The 18,894-nt window shown below is 38.0% G+C and overlaps 2 protein-coding genes across 2 annotated transcripts; both read left to right on the top strand.

Annotated features, from left to right (window-relative positions):
- The first annotated feature begins 8,696 nt into the window (after window positions 1-8,696).
- klf11b (Kruppel like factor 11b) lies at window positions 8,697-14,271 on the top strand. The gene is made up of 4 exons (XM_007561129.2): window positions 8,697-8,885; window positions 9,554-9,850; window positions 11,144-12,077; window positions 12,681-14,271. Exons 1-4 carry the CDS (start codon window positions 8,871-8,873, stop codon window positions 12,980-12,982), a joined length of 1,548 nt encoding a protein of 515 aa, XP_007561191.1. The 5' UTR covers window positions 8,697-8,870; the 3' UTR covers window positions 12,983-14,271.
- Window positions 14,272-15,694: 1,423 nt separating this feature from the next.
- Window positions 15,695-18,731, top strand: dnaaf2 (dynein axonemal assembly factor 2). The gene is made up of 2 exons (XM_016675922.1): window positions 15,695-17,590; window positions 18,225-18,731. The coding sequence occupies exons 1-2, from the start codon at window positions 15,941-15,943 to the stop codon at window positions 18,588-18,590; spliced, it is 2,016 nt and encodes a 671-aa protein (XP_016531408.1). The 5' UTR covers window positions 15,695-15,940; the 3' UTR covers window positions 18,591-18,731.
- Window positions 18,732-18,894: the final 163 nt, after the last annotated feature.

Consider the following 18,894-nt stretch of genomic DNA (forward strand, 5'->3'; position numbering starts at 1 on the left):
TTTGCTTGAGTAATTTTATTATGAAGTATCTCTATTCTTGCTTGAGTAAAATTTCTATATTTTCTACCCACTGATGAAGAACAAACATGTTTAAACCAAAAACTCACCACACACAGACACCTGCAGTTTTTGTTTAAAGTTTTTTAAGTTTTTTATTGAAAGGAACTGATTTGGGAACATTTTCGTTTGCCTGATTTTATTATATTTTTGATATTTATATGAATTATTGTTATTTTGGTCATTAAAAAGTACCAAAATTTCCACTTAATTCTATATTTTGGTCCATTTGATGATATAATTTTTAAATATTAAATGATAATTTGGTCAGTCACTCAGTACTTTAGTAGACGTTTTACCCAATAGTTTTTACTCTTGGATGGCTACTTTTTACTTTTACTTGGGTAAAAATACATTGAAGTAGTGCTACTCTTCCTTGAGTATAATTTCTAGGTACTCTGCATATTAATCAAAGGTAGGTTTCAGTTGCAATAAACATTTTTTATGTGATTTGAATGTCAAACACCTTGTTATCTCCGTACAGCCATAATCCTGAACAATCACTGTTTATTGATCAGGAGAGAATCTCTTTCGGTTACAATTTAACTAACTCTCCGTCATCGTTGCCATGCAACCGTGCTTCAGTGTGGCATCTGCTTTATTTTATTGTCTTGTCAGAGTATTTTTGATTCTTCAGATGTATTTGTTGCTGTCAAACACATCACAGTCAACCTTTCACCTACAAGACCTGCTGTTATTTTTTAATTCAAAATAACCTTGTAGAACCACAGGTTGGGACAAAACAAACTCTTTTTTTCATCCAAATGACGTCCAGAGGTCTTAAATGTCTGCAGATGTTCATGAAGGCTTAACACAGGTCTAAACTGAGCGTAAAATTTAAAAATTAACACTTAAAGGTCAATTAGTTTAGCATAACAAACACGCTGATAAAAAGGTTTTTCTGTGGCATCTGAAAGGTCACAAATAAAATGTTTTTCTTTCTAACTTGTATGAGTTGCTTTACACATTAAAGATACTTTATAAACATGTAACTATTTAACATGATAAAATCTTACTGTTCAAATGTCAAAAGTGTTATAACATTTTTATCTTTAAACAAAATGACAAAAATAATAAAAAAACACACACATCAATTCTGACACAAAGGTCATTTCTTAGCCAGTTCCTGAGTAAAAACATGTAATTAAAGTAGTTTCACACAAAAAATGTTAAACGCTAAAGCTAATATACAATATTTTTTGTAAAAATTATTAATGTTTTGCTTTGTCTGTTATAAGAAAGTCCAATCAATTTCCAGGTTGAGTTGCTGAACATCAACACAGGCTACGATGTCACCGTGATGAGACTAGCTTAATTTACAGAGAAAGACGCTGGTTTTTATCTATTCGCCAAAGTTTTTCAAACTGCTAGTGAGTTGGTTCTGAATCCAGAGAGGTCAACCATGTGGACATCCAGATTGCGCCAAACGTCCAACAACCTTTGAACCTCAGAGTCGCCTCCCCACACAGGCTGGAAGTCTGGACCGGACCCAACTGGAGAGATGCCTTCCTCGTCCACGTTTTTAGAGATTAGGATGTGCCGGACCAATTCCTCTGAATTCCTCTGTGTTTATTTTCCAATCTTTCTTTAAAGATTAATCAATTATTTAGAAAATCTAAATTATGCGCCAAAAAGTCCCCAAGTTCACTTTCCAGAGATAGAAAAACAATTTGATGAAGTAAAAACTTTGATAAGTTAAAGATAATCTAACCAATCAAGTTCAGTTACATGAAATAGTGTATTTTTGTGTTTGTTTCTACTATTTTTTAACTTAATAACTAATAATAACTAATAGGTTTGATATTATTGATATTAATTCTTTTTAGTGATTAGTATATTGCAATTATTCGATTTACATTTGAAGTGTTAGTGATTGTAAGAAGAAAATATGCTAAGATTTGAGCCGATTAAAATAATAAATTTTATATAAATTTTGGGAGGTGCCCCAAAGATTTTTTTTTTTTATGTTTTGCTTAAATATATCTGCAGTATCTGCATGTTTGCAGATATTGTAATTTAATTAGTGATAGGCCCACATTGGGTGAGTTGCAGTAAGATTTTAGGATTTTTATGAGTATATGCAACAATCAAGTATTTGAAAATTATGACATTATAATAATTTTTGGGGGAACGAGAAGGAATTATTGACCAATGGATGCATTAAACCTACCACCATTAGTTCTTTATGTAAAGAACTATTAATATACTGTCATTTGTATTAGTGAAATATTTTTTCTTTAGTGAATAGGGCATCTAAACAGTTTCTATCCTTGTAAATCCAGCCCTGATTGGACTGATATAATTTTTGTTATAATTAAAAAGCCAATCTTTTCCTACAGCTACTGACCCACCGTTAACGAGGTTTATTAGTTCACTTCATGTTGACGATCCATTTCCATTTCTCCACAGATTTAGGTGACCAGACGGGTTAACCACCATCAGACCGCCTCCTGGGAAGCTCATGCAGGGCGCGCTCAAAACCTGCCTCCTGCATCTCCTGTTGACAAGACAACAGACTCACAGTCCACGCTCTCATGGCAACAGATTGTTTTCACTATCCGACCAATCAGAAGCTGCAGACTTGAAGAGAAATCCCTGTCGTCTCTCCATTTGGGTGTGTAGGAGGAGAGGGGGTGGAATCACGTGTGGCGTGGTGCACAAAGCATCCTTCAGCAAAGTGCTGGACATATGAGAAGACTTGCACATGATGTGAAATTATAAAATTATGAATCAAAATAGCTTTTCAGTGGAAAAATAGCTCAATCTTGCTGCTGTATACGCAGGACATCACGTTGGTTGCTATCAAGCTTGACTAATACTGATACTAAGAGGTCTTCTTTTTCCAGAAATGTTGTTGATTGGCACTAACAGAAACATTTAATACACATCTCCCCTCCAAAATCATAACTGAATTTCACTTTGTAATTGTAAGAAAATAAAGCAAGATTATTATTTTAATTCTTAAGCAACACAAGAACTATACAGTTTGAAAATGCAGTAAAAAAAAAACATAAGTTCGAGTTTAACATTTAAGTTTTCAACCATAATGAAACTGGTTATATTTGGAGGAAGCTTGGAAGCCTGATAAAATCATTATTCCTGTAAAGTGCAGTGGTGGCAGCATCATGCTGTCTTGGTGTTTTGCTTCAGGAGGAACTGGTGCACTTCACAAAATAAATGGCATCATAAGGAAATAATGAAGCAAGATAAGCAATAAGTCAAACAGGAAGGTTAAAGCTGGAGCTCTAAAGCCCTAAACATACCACCAACTTAGTAACATGTGCACAAAGCACAGGCTACTGTATTCAGTACAGTAGAAAGCTTCAGGGCAGAGCTAAAAAGTGTGCACACAAGCAGGACGACGTAAAAAATCCGACCAGTTCTGTCAGGAGAAATGGGCCAAACTTCCAGCAAACTGTTGTGAGCTTTCTAAGAAAACCTGAACTGTTTGTCCAAAGTCATTCAGCTTACAGGCAATTTAGTTTGTAAACTAGTCTAGACATTCAGCAAACTGAAATAAATGAGCTCTATAATGTGAGAGGGAGAATAAAGGATCATTATGCAGTGTATGTAAATATTTGGTTCAACTGCATTTAGACAAATATTCAAGGATCTCTCTGTACAAACAAAAACGTATCTGGATGTCACCATATGTTGCCCCCAAAAACTGTATAAATCATTAAGAATCAATGGTGGCTTGGGAGATTAAGTTATTAAAGCCGTGTAGACATCCTGCATCCTGTCACGCAACTGTGCACTGATAACCAGCTGGATGCTTTCAGTCTCTGTTAGCATGCTGGACGCAGCATCTTTTTCCAAAACGGATTTAGTTTTACTCTTGGAAAACAAGGCAGTTTTCAGTCATTTCTTTATATTTCAGGAATAATTTCATAGACAGCAGTATAGCTTTAAAAATGTGTTAAAGCTCATGGTAGTTAAGCACACTTATTATTATATCAAGCTTAACTTAACCAAGTCTTTTATGTTTTCTTTTTATCAGTAATTTTACTGGACTGTTGCCAGTTAAGCTGTCACATTGTCTTGATTTTTTTAAACTGATGTTTAGCAAAATTATAATGATACAACAAACAAGGTCAGTGAGTTTTAAAAGCAATAATTTGATGCATAAGTTTGAAGTTCTTGTGTGTTTTTCTCTGATTCAATCAATTAATTATACATAAAGTCTCATATACATTGACACTAGTATTGTGTTTTTTAAAGTGGGATTTCACTGTGGGGTGCTACGGCGGCCTCAGAAAGTTTAAGGGAAGTTGAGAAAAAACATGCAAAAATAAAAAAAAATTCTAATAAATTTTTTATCATTATCATTTCATCAACTTACTGAAATGTTTTTTGCTCATTTTTCTGACTGGCTGATTAGCAAATTTATCAAGCTGCTTTCCTCAAGCCAGTGTAGGAAGCGCAATTTGAGAAGTTTCTGACAAGAAAAGCAGTTAAAGAAAAACCTCCCTGTTACAGATAAAACCAAAATTTTTATTTAAATATTGTGAGTTTGGAAATGGTATCCCAGCCCAGAAGCTAATGCTATTCGTGGTATGGAAAAGTTTGGAAACCTTTGGTGTAAATAATAAATATTGGCCACATGCATTTTGTAGCCTTTACAAGGGAATGAGCATTAATCTAGCAGGATAGTTGACCACTGGTAGAGTTCCTTTTATTGGTTTGTTTACTGGCATAGATGTTGCTTTTGTTACAGTAGACCGAAAGTTTAATGTCAGCCCGCTTTATCCATGATACACTACTAGTTCATATGTGTGTCCATGGTGGAATAATGTTGTGCCTTTATTCCAACATGGACAAGCCAAATGTCTTCAAAAAGAAAGGTTTGATGGTGAGACGAGACAAAGATTGAGATGTTTGTTCATAGTGACAAGAAGAATGTTAGGAGGAGTCAAAGTGAACCAAGGAAACCATTGTCAAGCATTACTCAAATACAGACAAGAACAAAAATGTTTTTAAAGGTGCATTTCAGGTGGATTAAACAATAAAAATTTCAAATTATTCACTGTTACCTCAATTTAACAGCTGTACGGTTGTTCATAGAAGGCACATCTAAATTGGTTTTGGAATAAATAAATTAATAAAAGTGAATATTAGGTCTTTGGAAAGTCCAGACATCATATGCAGTTAAAAATTGAAGAGCTGTGCATAAAAGTTAGATTTGTGAAAGGCAAATCCACCAATTTCAATGATTCTGTGACAAAGAGTGGACAAATATCCAGACAGAAAGATGGCAGGAGGTTGTTGATGGTTACAAAAACAGTGCGGTCATGGTGCACCAAATACCAAATACTTGTCTGGCTCTATATGTCTTCTATATAGACCCTGTTAATTAGAAAAAAAAATCTGGAATAAATCCAAACTTGTTCGCTTTCCAAAATCCATAAAGTTTCATGTTGGGTAATAATTAAATCCTGGAAGCAGAACAGTTCAAAAAGCTAAAATTAGTACAAATCTGACCATGATAAGTGGGTGGAAACTTCTGACCAGAGCTGTAACCCAAATCAAAAGAAGCATGTATGCAAGCTGTTCTTTCCATGACCTTTGACCTTAATTGTAACAGGGGCTGCTTTCTCAATCATCTTATATGCTTCCAACACTTTATGTTTAATATCTGTGAAAAAAAAAAACATTGATATAGAATAAGGTCAGGCAGTAAGAACAAAATAAAAAGAACAATATGATGAACAATGACAGTGCAGAATTGACCATGATGACTCTTTCATTTTTTTAAACTGCATTACATTTTATCTTAAATGTGCCTCATAATCTGTGAGGAAGATATCAGATAAAGTCCATGTATTGATCTTGTTGGAACAAGTGAAATGTGATGCTGAACATTTGTGCCTTTATGGTCACTGTTTGTCTGTCTGGACTCTGATATATTTAACCACTCACGTCCCACTGAGCCTTTTCTAGGTCCTGGAGTTCCTGAACTGGGGGTGTGGACCAGATGGGGGAGGTGTGCATGCAGAGGCCCACATTAGGGCCGGTGTAACCTTTCCTCCAGATTCCCCGGCTCGTCTAAATGGCCTGCCCCAGTTATATGACAAACAGACTGCTGTACTCAGTCCCAACTTCTTGTCATTCCTCTGAGCTAACTGGTTTTCCCCGTAGCTCCTCCCTCAACTGCTCGCTAACAGCTGGCACTGAAACCGTCCTCAATGCTAACTGAGGACATGCTTATGTGAGTCATACCTGGGTATGGCCTTCCTTCGCATCCGGGCGCTGCCAGGGCCGGGAAAACACACCTACTGAACTCCCCCTTTTTGCTGCAAGCAAACTGCTAACAAAACAACAGGTCAACAATAAGACAGACACGAGACCCAATCGGGTTTCTCTCTGAAAAATAATAAAAGCAGCACAAGTCTGCGCTCATAAAGTCCACACATGGGTTGTTGAGTTCTTTGTTACGTTCAGATACAGATGTTATTTTCTGTAGTTACACATGAAGAGTTCATTTTGGGTGTATAAAGATTCATTTTCCACCAGTTTGGCATTTTAAGGAACATTTGACCAGGGCCGGATTTACAGGCTTTTGGCTCCTGGGCTACAGCCAGTGTTGGGTCCTATTCACTACCAAAAAATGACTCTACTGATACAAATTACAATACATTAATAGGTAGTCCTCAATGAACTGGTACAAGGCATGTTTAATATGTTCCCTGAGCATCCTAAAAAAATTACAATATCTTCAGAATTTTGGGTTAATATCAATATCCGATGCTGTTATGGCTGATAAACGATATTTACCAATATTGTATATATTATATTTTAAATATTTATCTGCCATTTCTTTGTTGGATTGATATCTATACATTTAAAAAATGACTAATGTTGGCCTATACCGACATTAGTATCGATATATCATGCATATATCCTAATATTTTTGGATTTTGTATGTCTCTAATTCATCTGATATGGGCCAATGAGTTTATACAGTATAGCATACAATGCCAAGCGTGTTCATTAAAAAAAAAAAGTCTTTGGGGCCCCAAAAATTAGGGAAATTGGGATCCTGGGCTACTGCTGAAGTCTAACATATGACACACTATGTTTATCCACATGCAGTTATTGGTGCTTATGTAGGTTGGCCATGTGATTTATGTTTCAAACATCCATAAACTCTCCAAGGACAAAAACTTTATAACCCAGAATTGGGCCCATAATAAAAATGATCTGACATTAGGCCATAAAAACATTGAAATGCATCGTAACATCTACATAAAAGCTTTAATATTTTGGTATTATTTCACATACTTAAAAACAAGTAAATTACAGATAAATAATGAAATATGAAATGTGATCATGCAAAATCATGAGACAGAAAGGGTAGATTGAAATAATAAATAGAGAAAAACATATACTGTATATGAATAATAGTATGCAATGCCATTACCCATGATAAAGTGTGATATTGAACACTATGTTATAGTTACACTAAAAGAACAAGACATGCAAAGGAATTACACTGAAGAAATTATTAAAAGAAAAAAAAATTATAACAAGAAATTATTAAAATTATGACAAGAACGAGAAACAAAACACTAATTATGTTTTTGTTTTCTGCAATATCATGCAATATCTGCAATATCATGCAGAAAACATAAAAGATATGTGTCTGCTCTGTCTTCTCAAACCCTCAGCATATTTATCCCATTTTTTATTATAACAGAAATTAAAAACAACATAAAATATTAAGACTTATACAGTTTGTAACGTACATGCTTCAACAATATCTCATTTGTGGTGGTGCAATTAACTGCAAACCAGCTGATCTCCTGCTTTCCGCTGTTAGAGAGCTGCACAAACATCAAAACGAGTCAGAAACCCGCGCTTTGCTTGCTGTCAGTGTTGCGTTCAAGGGCAATTTGAAAGTTCAAGAATCTCTTTCATAACAACACTTTCAATAGAACTTTCGGTAACAAGGGAAAGTGATGCTCAAGTTATATGTGTTTTAAATATTTAATTAACCAAATTGCATGTATTTTTAAAAAATTCTTATTTACTTATGTACTCATTTATTTTGTCACTTAGTTATTTATTTATCTGTTGTCAATTTTGACAAAATTGCTAAGAAAATGTTGGCAGCTGGTGGCCAAATACAAGTTAGGTTGGTTTGGATAATTTGTTTTCCACATTCCTTATCCTAATCTTCCTTTTGAAATAAAATCATTATTTCAAAACCTATATTCTAAGTTACTCAGGTAATTTTTGACTGATAGTAAAAGTTGTTTTTCACCTTTACAGAATGAAAAATCATTAAGGGTGCGAATACTTCTTCACAGCTCTGAAAATAGTTCAGCTAAATTAATAAACTTCGCCTGACAACTAATCTGAATTCATTTCCAAATTTATTCCAACTATCCTCAAACACAGCATAGACCGAGCCGACCTTTCGCCCACTTCAGCGACTGCCAGTTCACTGGGTTCACCCTGACACTGCTGACTCTATGGCCACGCCTACCAACGGCCACGCACCCTATTTCCTCCAACCGTCCAGCGAGCACGCACTGTTCACGCGCTCTCTGCTCTCCCATTGGTCAGCGCGCCGCACTCGCTGTACGGCGATTGGCTGAGTGTTGCCACCCGTGAGTACGTGTTGTGAGTTTTGTTTTTCTGTCCCTACCCATGTTTTACACACACAGCTCAGCTGAGAGGAAAAAAAGAGAGACGATCTGAAGTCCATCCTGGACCAGGCTGAAGCTCCCTTTGTTCCACACTGGCTTCAACAAAATTAACGGGACATTTTTTCTCTGTTTGCTTCAGAGGCGTCAGGAAATATTAATGACATGGACTTACAGGAGGTGAGTTGATTTAAAAAATCTTTGTTTGTTTTGTTTTCCAAACAGTCACACAATGTTCTTTTGCTTACTCCCTGCTATTAAACCCTTGTCAGGAGCTAATTTACACACATTGTCAAAGTTTTTAATTATATATTTTATACTGATCATACTTGAACTATGTATTTATTTAAGGAACTTTTTTTCAGTCTTTAATACAAAATGTATTATTGTATAAATGAAAATATATATATATATTTATATATCCAGAAGGCAGTCTGATCAAAGTGGTTGGTGACTCAGTAAAATAATTTGTGTTTTTTGATACATGATAAGACAAAGTTGTTTCATTGCCAAGACTACTTCCTGATGCGAACCGCTTTATGGGGATTTCACATGGCTGATCTGGCAGCACGTCACTGTTGGGTCTATATTTGGGAAGGGGAGGCGTTCTGGCTTCAGTCCAGAGGGAGTGCATGCAGGGTTAGGGTGTAGTCACCAACAACCCCCCTCTCTCCCACAGTGGTAGCATCATCCAGTTTGGCCGGGAAATTCAGCCACACTGAGCAGATGCAGCTGCTGTATTTTACAGTACAAGACTCAGTTTCCTTTAGTCAGTCATGACTGATTAAACTCAACCACCACGGCATATTAGGGTTAAAAACACAGCTTTGTTTCTTTGTTCCTCCAAGGCTGTACATATGGATCAGTGTGGGCCGTGCCTGAAGAGAAGAAGGCACGACAGCGAACAATCTGTCTCCAGTGGAACCAGCAGCTGTTCTTCTGCTTTGGAGTACACTGATCTGGAGGCGGCTGAAGCTCTGGTGTGTATGAGCTCCTGGGGTCAACCTGTGTTTCTCGGTGGCGGCAGCAACAAGCTGAACACCTGCAAGCCCCGGCCCCTCACTCCTGCCTCTGATTCCTGTGACTCCCTCCTGCCGCTGGAGCTCCAGGAGTCCCCAAGGGACTTTGTGTCCCTCTCCTCTCTGGTAAGAGCTTGTCAAACAGTGCGATGCAAACCTATAAAATCACAGTTTATGTTATGCACCTGTATATTTTATGTGATACTTAGTGTTGCAAAAAAAGTACAAGTTGTTTTTTGTCATGCTTAGGCAACTTGAAAAGTACAAGAAATAGTTTACAAACACATATTTTATTTATGAAGTTCAAGAAAAAAACTTAAAATAGAGGTGGGCAATATGTACTTAAAGTTTTATTGCAATATTTTGTGGTACTATTTTGATATTGATAAAAGTGACAGTAAGAACTATTTATAACTTCTTTTTGAGGTAATTGTATGGCAATCAAAGACCCACAAACACAAATAGTACTGTTGAAAAACATTCCCATTTGTAATACTCTTCTTCAGGACAAAAAAGTGTGATTTGTACTTTTCAAATGTATCGGTATTCACTGATACGCATATTTAACAAACAGTATAGAAACTGACAATAGTTTAGGTTTTTTTAAACATCATTAATTGGAATTTATTGTGAAAACCATAAATCAAAATTCTTATCATGACAAAAATGTATCACAATAAATGATAAACAATACAATAAATGGCTAGTCCTATTTCCAAACCATCCAGGGAAATTGTTCATGAAGTAAGAACTCTAGAAACACTTACATTGGACCTGCCTGACAACAGTAAATTGGCTACAAAGTCTCTGTTCTTTCCACATTTTGGGACTCCAGTTAATGATGGTGGTGGAAAAAAATACTGTGCAGTGGTGAACCCTCCCAGGACTGGTCGGCCTACCAAAATTACAACTCATCCAGGGTAGTACTCATGATTTAATAACAAAATTAAACCCATGGGAGAGTTCTAAGAACACAAAGGCTCTCTTACATTTTTTGCAGAAAACCTCCTTTTTTGGAAAATACTCTGTGCAATTCCAGGTGGAAGGTGAAAACTAGATCTGTTTAGAAAATCATCATTCATACTCTGGATTCACCACATGGTATTGGTAGTATGATGTCTTGGGCTGTTTTGTTGCTTCATGACTGTGAAACTATAAATCTTCATCCAAACTTGGGTTAAGCAGCAAGAAAATTACCCAGCAAGTCCATGTCTGAGTGGTTAAAAAGAATAAAAATGAAGTTTTAGACTGGCCCAGTTAAAATCATCTCCTTTAATTGGTGTAGGATTAGCTTAAATAGGGTCTTCAAACTCTAAACACATTTAGTTTGGCTATCTTTGTCTGATAATACAATTGATTTCACTGGACTGTTTCTGTGAAGTGTTTTTATAGCATTAATCCTTCCTCATTTCTTTCCAGTGTATGACACCTCCCCACAGCCCCAGCTTTGTTGAGACCTCTTCAAGCGGCACGGTCCAGTCTTCCCCGACACCCACTGTGTCCACGGCATTCTCTGGACCTGAGCTCCATCAACCCAACCTGGCCCACACTCCTGAAAGGACCCTGTCCCTGCCTGCTCCGCCACACCCCTGCAGAGCCATGGCGACCAGCGTCATCAGGCACACTGCGGATAGAGACCTGTGCCAGCAGCACCACATTCCAGTCACCTCCATTTCACAGAAAACTGCGAGCACAGTGACTGCAACAGGAACAATAGTGTGCATGCAGCAGCAACAGGAATGCATCACAAACACACCTCAGTCTCTTCCTGCAGTAGCAACACAGCACCCTGTCAGTCCCTCTAAACCTTCCTTGGACATTATCGCCATCTCCACAGTCAACACCCAACCACAAAGCCCACCCACAGGCTCCCCACCCACCCTCTCTCCTACTTCAGTGAGCAGTCCACAAATCATCTGCCAGATGTTCCCCATCTGCAGCCAATCGGGAATAATCTCAGCGTTCATCCCCAGTCCAGGTCAGACCTCCGGTACTGGAATTCGGACTGCCACAACACCCATCCTCCCCCATCCCGCGTCGGCCAACAGTCCCTCCCTCCAGCAGCCCCTTATTGTGGGCTCAGCAGTGCCACAGGCCACGGTAATGCTGGTCCTCCCTCATTCCTCAGTCCCCCAGGCCCCTCAGGGCCAACAGACTGTCATGACCCTGGGCAACACCAAACTGCTACCTCTAGCCCCAGCCCCCGTCTACATGCCGGCTGGGCCCTGCAGCAACACGGCAGCCACAAAAATTGACTTTTCTCGCAGGAGAAACTACATCTGCAGTTTTACAGGTTGCAGAAAAACTTACTTCAAGAGCTCACACCTCAAGGCTCATTTACGGACACACACAGGTGAGGCCCTTTCTTGATTGGTGGTTGGCACAAGCTGCGTTTCCATTACAAATGTGCGCAAAACTTTGTTGATATTCCAGCAAAGTTGAAAAAACACAATTTCTCAATTGTGGTTTTTCCATTAAATAAGAAACGCAATTGATATAACACGTGAATAAGTTTGTTCCCCCTATAAGTTGTTTAAAAATATACCAGGCCATCTTCCTCCTGCCACTTCCTGTTGTCTTCTTTGTCTTTTCCGCCAGTAGTAACATCTGGTTATTGATCTCATGACTAGTGTGATGTGGAAAAAAAGTGTCTCCTTTTGTTTTCGATACAGCCAAAACACCACCTAACTCTAATGCTAAAGGTTTTTTTTTTTGTATTGAAAAACATGATTTTTTTTTTATTATTATTGGCTTTTTTCAATTAAGCAAGTTTATTTTTAGAATTCCAACCTGCGCAATTTTATTATTCATGGAAACATAGCTTGTGTGTCTGGGTATTTCATAGAGAAACAAGATTGAGATCATTGCTCTATATGAGAATTGACGTATTGAGTTTTGATGACAACATCGTGACTCATTTGTTTTTCCTGTCTGTCCTTCTGTTTCCCTCCCGAAGGTGAGAAACCATTCAGCTGCAGCTGGGACGGGTGTGATGAGAGGTTCGCCCGCTCCGATGAGTTGTCTCGTCACCGGCGCACGCACACCGGCGAAAAGAAATTCGTCTGTCCGGTGTGCGATCGGCGATTCATGCGCAGCGACCACCTGACCAAACATGCTCGCCGTCACATGACCACAAAGAAGATCCCCACCTGGCAGGCGGATGTTCGCAATCTGAGCAAAATGGCTGCAGACAAAACTCCTCCCCCTAAGGCTGCCATTGGCACGCTGAGCATGCTAGTACCTGCCAGCTCCAAGTAGACGCTGAACAAATGCCATCTTTCTCAGTCTGTGCATACATTGGTATGTGGATGCTCTCATTGGAAACAAGTAATGAAAACCAAGTAATATTTTGATTTCAAAGTATTAAATTGAATCATGAGCCATTCCGCCTTTTTGAGGTCAACAACAGGCGAGTTGACAAATTAGTTCAATATTCTTTCATGTCTAAGATTTCAAAAAAATTCCATTTTTATACCCTAGTCCAGAAGGTACTGTTTGGTTTCCTCTTGTCTTTCTAGTCAGTTTTAGTATTTTATCAAATTAGCAAAATTAGGCCTATAATTAGGCATAGCTCTGACCACTAGGTGGCAGAAAAGTGCTTCTAGTAAGATCCTCAGTATGTGTGAAATATGCATCAACTGGCATTAGTGGGATTGGAAATGGTTTGAGGCCAAAACACAAAAGTAATCTGCGTGGAATTAAGTTTGTTTTTTTTTGTTACAAGTTAGCATTATTTCTACCCACAGATATTTACCTCCACATCTCACCAAAATGGCTAATCCAGAGAAACATGATTACATGCTGATGCATGTCTAAAACATCTACTTCAACTGGCTGACCCATACCATATATGGGCATGGATGTCACAGGATGAGGCACATACTCTAAAACACTCACCCTTACCATATATGGGCAGTGATGTCACAGGGTGAATCATGTCAGAATATGAGAAAAAGGTTTCTGTCGGATAGTTTTTGACTACAAAATTGGGAAAAATGGCTTTATTTCAATTGAATATTTTGTATTTTAAAATACTTTTTAAAATTATTGCTGGTTTCTAATAAGAAAATCAATTTACCTAAAAAAAAAATATGCATGGACCTTTCTCACTCCTGAGACCAGAGGGACAAAGTGAGCAGCAAACATGGCTGCTTGTTTACCTAAAAAGACTGAACATGCACTGGACTCTTCCTTCTCTACTGCTCATTTTGTACATGGATTTTCTCTAAAAGATAGTTTACTTTTTTTTTATTATTGATAATTTGTATGCATCCTTGCCAAAGCTTTTGTATTGACTCAGTTGTTGACATTTCATTTTGTCCACCTCTCCTACAAGACATTATCTTTGTCATAATACTGATGTCAGTGTGAATGTATTGAGTATAAAATGCATTTTTTTGTCTTATTTGAGGGGTAAAACATGACAAAAAGTGTACATTTTAAAGCTAATCATGAGTACTTTGATTCTACGTAAAATATATCTGCCCACCTAACTTTTCATATTATTTAATATCATGTTTGTAATTAAAAAAAAACACCTAAATGACCTTTATTTTTGTGTTATTTGAGTGGAAACGAGGCGTAGTCAGCAGTGTTTTCCAGCCGAATGATTCAGAAACAGACTGAGTGGTGTCAGCCCACATCCTCTGTGTGTCACACTACCTCCTTCTTCACCACGGCCTTCTTTGGTCAGCTGAGCCTCACTCATGTTCTTCCAAATGAGCTTACTACCCCGTGGGTAGCTTCCTGTTGGCCTAAACTGATTTCTGTGTGAGTGTGTTATAAAAGCTCTGCAAGCAGTTCTGTCAGGAACATTGTGTTCTCTTGATTATCTCCGGGCCAGAATGGTTGAGTCAGAAGCGACTGGCGAGAAGTTTGCTTTTTATTAACCAATCTTTTGGGACTTTTTAGTTCAGTCTGGAGAAAAGAAGGAGATGAAGCTGCTATTTGAGTTTAAAACTCAAACTTTATTAAATTGAGACATTTTTTCATATTTTAGCCACACAAATTGGTAGAATTTAAACACTATCCCTTCATGAGACTTTATAATTATAAACGTGATGGAAAAAATATTAAGTATTGACAGATTTTTTTCACATTTTTTATGAATGCTATTATAAGGAACATACAATCACGCAACGTGGAACTTTTTAACCCGGGACACCAGTTTGTTTCAAGGAAAAGAACATTTTATTTTTCTGGACCTTTTGGCATTCCGTATTGATTCTGATCAAAAAAGTAATTTTAAGTACTGCTTAATGAAAGAACCAAAAAGTAAGGAAAACAGACCACTCAATTCATTTTAAAAGGCAGATGTAAGAGTTGGAAAAAAAAATGAATTAGTTTCACTTAAATACACAAGCTGGTCAAATTTGATTCCGTTTTAATAAACACAGCTAAAATTATGCAAAAAGAAAGTTAAAAACACACCAAACAAACGTTCCCAGGGTCTCAGTAGGGATAAGATACAACAAAACTAGGATAGCTCCAGGTAAACGTCAGGTCTTCCTTTGTTTCCGTGTCTCTAACGCACATTTATCAGCAGTCGAACCACAACCATTAACAGCATCTTCCTCCAATCACACTCTGGGAAATATGGACTGCTGGGGGCGCGACCAATCAGCGCTCTTCCCAGCAACCCCGCCCACCTGCCTCACTGACCGACTTACTTACTGGCCGAATGCCACAAGAAGTGTGATCCACAGCGACACCTGCTGCCCTGAGCAAGTCATCACTGTAGTTACAACCGAAAAAATGTAAGGGAAGACATAATTAATTAATTAATTAATAATAATAATAATAATAATAATAATAATAATAATAATAATAATAATAATAATAATAGACACATTTATATCTTTTTTTCCTCTAAGGCTTCAACTTTTTATTAACTGAAAAACAGCATATTTGAGATGAAAAAACGGACTTAAAGAACTGGCTAGTGTAGCTTTTAAGACCTGCTTCAACTAAAAATGCCACGTGCAATATGGCGGCGACGTTGACGTATGACCCGGACGTTCTTTGCCCTCCCTTCGCCTCTGTGTTACCATGGTGACATCAACAACACTAACGCCCACTTTCTAAGGACTTCTACTGGGCCTGAAACGACAGCAACTCGCTTTCATAGATTGTGTCAGTTTTTGTGTTTAAACTGAGGTAATTTTTTAGAACATTTAAAGTTTATTTCAACTAGTCTGTTTTCTCGAAATATTCAAAATGGACATCGGCGATAAACTCAAAGAGCTAAATTTGTCGTCGGAGGAGATGGGCAGATTTACCAAAGCCTTCAAAGACTGTAAATTTAGGGAGATGTTCTGCGAATACGTCCAAGAACTATCTGAACCTGAAAACAGGAAAAAGTACGAAGAGGAAATCCGACAGTTGGAGCAGGAGAGAGGAAACAGTGTGGATTTCATCCAGCCGACACCGTTCAGGGTGATCAGAACGAGAGGAGCTGGAAAACAGAAATGCTTCATCAACATATGTGCCAATGATAAAATCCAAAACCCTGAAGTAAAGATTGGAGTGTCAGATGATGGCCGCAGGGGGCAGTATTGGACTCTGCCTTACAGTCTTTATCCTGGGAGGACAGAGAAAGACCCTAAAGGCAGCACATTCATGATCTATGACGTTATTTTCCACCCTGACACGCTGCGCATGGCCTCTAAAAACAAACCATTCATGGATATGGTGAAAGACACAGCAATTGATGGAGTCCAAAAAGCTTATAAAGTCAAGCTAGACAAAAACAATGTGAGAGAAATGAAGACGAAATACAAAGGTACCCCTCAGACATGTATCATCCGAAGACCCATACCTGGATTCAATGCCGAGAACCTCAGTTCTCCCTTGCCATTGTTAGAGGTTCCTGAGCCCCGGATGAAGTCTGAAGAGTCGCCTCCATTAACAACCGGCGGAGATGTTCAGCAACAAAACCAATCGCAGAACAAGCAGGAGCCAGAAAAGCCAAAATACAGAGTAAAATATCGATCTAAGGTTGATTTACAGGACTTCAGATGTTCTAGAGACTCCGTCCAGAGCCCCAGGCCTAAGGAAATTGTGATTACTATTGATCTGCCTCTTCTGAAGTCAGTTAGAGACACAAACCTTGAAGTAATGGAGAAAACTCTGCTGCTAGAGTCCAAACAACCTGCCTACAGGCTACATCTGCCTTTAGCCTACCCTGTGGATGAAGACCAAGGAGAGGCCAAGTTCAACAAATACACAGGACAGCTCACCATCACCCTGCCGGTCCGTCCACCTGATGAATCTCTTCATCAGTCTGTTGGATCTTGTCCTTTAGTGAGCGATTTTCAAGGAGAAGACGAGGTTGAAGAAGAGCAAGGGGAGAAAGGGATTTGTGAGAAGACCAAGCAAGAGGTTCAAAGAGATGAACAGAAAGAAAAAAATCAGGTCGAAAATGGTGATGAAGAACAGAAAAGTGGAGGAGAGGAGGACAAGTGTCAGGAAATAAAAAGAAACCATGAAAAAGAGGAGGAAAAGCCAGGAACAGAGCTCCAAAACTGGGATTTGGACAAACAGCAACAGAGATTACAAGTGAGCAAGGAAGAGAATGATGAGGAAGGTGGACTAATGACAATGAATGAAAACCAGAACCAAGATTCTGAGGAAGGATCATCTCTGGATAAATATTACTATCAGAAAGGAGACGATCCAGAAGTTTATTCACAGGAAACTTCAACTGCCTCTCCTGCAACGGAAAACCAGGATGCTTTAATGTCTGATGGACAGATTAGCTCCTCAGAAAAGGACAAAGAAGCTAAACTGACCTCAAGTCTGGAGTCTACGGCTAAAACAACAACTTCAGAACTGCAGGAGGCAAAAACTGCACAGGAAAATATGCAGGTAGGCACCATTTTTGGTCAACAATTCTCAGACGTAGTGCCACACTGACATTTTAAAACACTGTCAGAAGGTTTTCAGTTGGTTTGTAGTAGATGCTGCATTTTTGGTTGGAGCATGATGCTTAAGTTGGAAAAAGTAAGTTAAAATAAGTTGGAAAACATGAAGAAGTGTCACCAATTCTGTCTTTAAAAACCAATATGGCCACCTTCCATAGGAAAACTACTGCAGCAAAAACAGCACATGCATGTCAGGAAGCCATTATCTCATCACTTTTACAAAATTCAAAAAAATACATTGTTATTAACTAGCAATTAACCAGGCCACTAAACATATATGGTACTGTGAAAAATATATTTGCCCTCTTGCAGATTGTTTTTGATCATCAAATATCATACAAAGTGTAGTTTTCAAATAATGATTTCCTTTAATAAGGGGGAAAAGTTACTATTTGAATCAAATTGAAATACTTTGGGGCAATTAATTTTCAAGAGAGTCTATAAAGTTTACACACTCACAAGAACTCAAAAAATATATATATTTATGAAATTATATCAAGACTCCATTTATGTAAAGTCAAGTAGGAGCATCAAAAAATAACGTCAACTTTGTTTCTCCTCTTCGTTTTTTGCATCAGGCTGAAGAAAATGCTTCACTCCAGCAACTTCCACCCATTGAGGAACCCCAGATTTCTCCTGAAGTGTCTTTCCCACCAACTGAGGCCGCTCAGAACCAGAGCAGAGTCATTACTTCAGGGGAGAAAATGGAGTCCCACCAGGTGTTTGCCGCAGATGCAGCAGAAAAAGGAAGAGAAACAGATGAAGATGACCTGCCAGCACATCAAGTTCTCCAAACATTGGAGCAAAACAACAAGCCAGCAGCAGACGCAGCAGCCTGGCCACTGAGGGAGATCGGTGCTGATGGAAAAGAGACGCTGATCACTGATCATTCCACATCTGCAGGTTTCAATTTCCAGAACAATTTTATTTACGAGCTGGACTGATAAGCTGTGTTTTTAAAAAGAATGATGACTTTTAATGTTTTTTTTCCTATTATACTGTAGATGTTTTCAAAGATATGCAATTGTTCTGTGAGATTTTAATAGTTTTCTCCCAAAGTTAATAAACTAATACCAATTTAATAAAAAATATTCATAAGAAACCCGTGTCTGAATATGTCAATTCTAAATGTTATTATTCTGCGAATAATAATTACGTGATCATAAAAACAACTGGAACACATCATATCAAAAATCCTAACTCGCACATTTTATCTGTACAAAATTATTTCTTATTCACCAAAGAAGC

This window comes from Poecilia formosa, unplaced genomic scaffold (genome assembly GCF_000485575.1).
Source record: "Poecilia formosa unplaced genomic scaffold, Poecilia_formosa-5.1.2 Scaffold123, whole genome shotgun sequence".
Classification (NCBI taxonomy): Eukaryota; Metazoa; Chordata; class Actinopteri; order Cyprinodontiformes; family Poeciliidae; genus Poecilia; species Poecilia formosa.

Coding starts and splice junctions, on each gene's coding strand:
- klf11b (XM_007561129.2), top strand. Junction 9,851..11,143: donor TTGTGTCCCTCTCCTCTCTG/GTAAGAGCTTGT, acceptor ATTTCTTTCCAG/TGTATGACACCTCCCCACAG. Junction 12,078..12,680: donor TCATTTACGGACACACACAG/GTGAGGCCCTTT, acceptor TCCCTCCCGAAG/GTGAGAAACCATTCAGCTGC.
- dnaaf2 (XM_016675922.1), top strand. CDS start 15,941: ATGGACATCGGCGATAAACTCAAAGAGCTAAATTTGTCGTCGGAGGAG. Junction 17,591..18,224: donor CTGCACAGGAAAATATGCAG/GTAGGCACCATT, acceptor TTTTTGCATCAG/GCTGAAGAAAATGCTTCACT.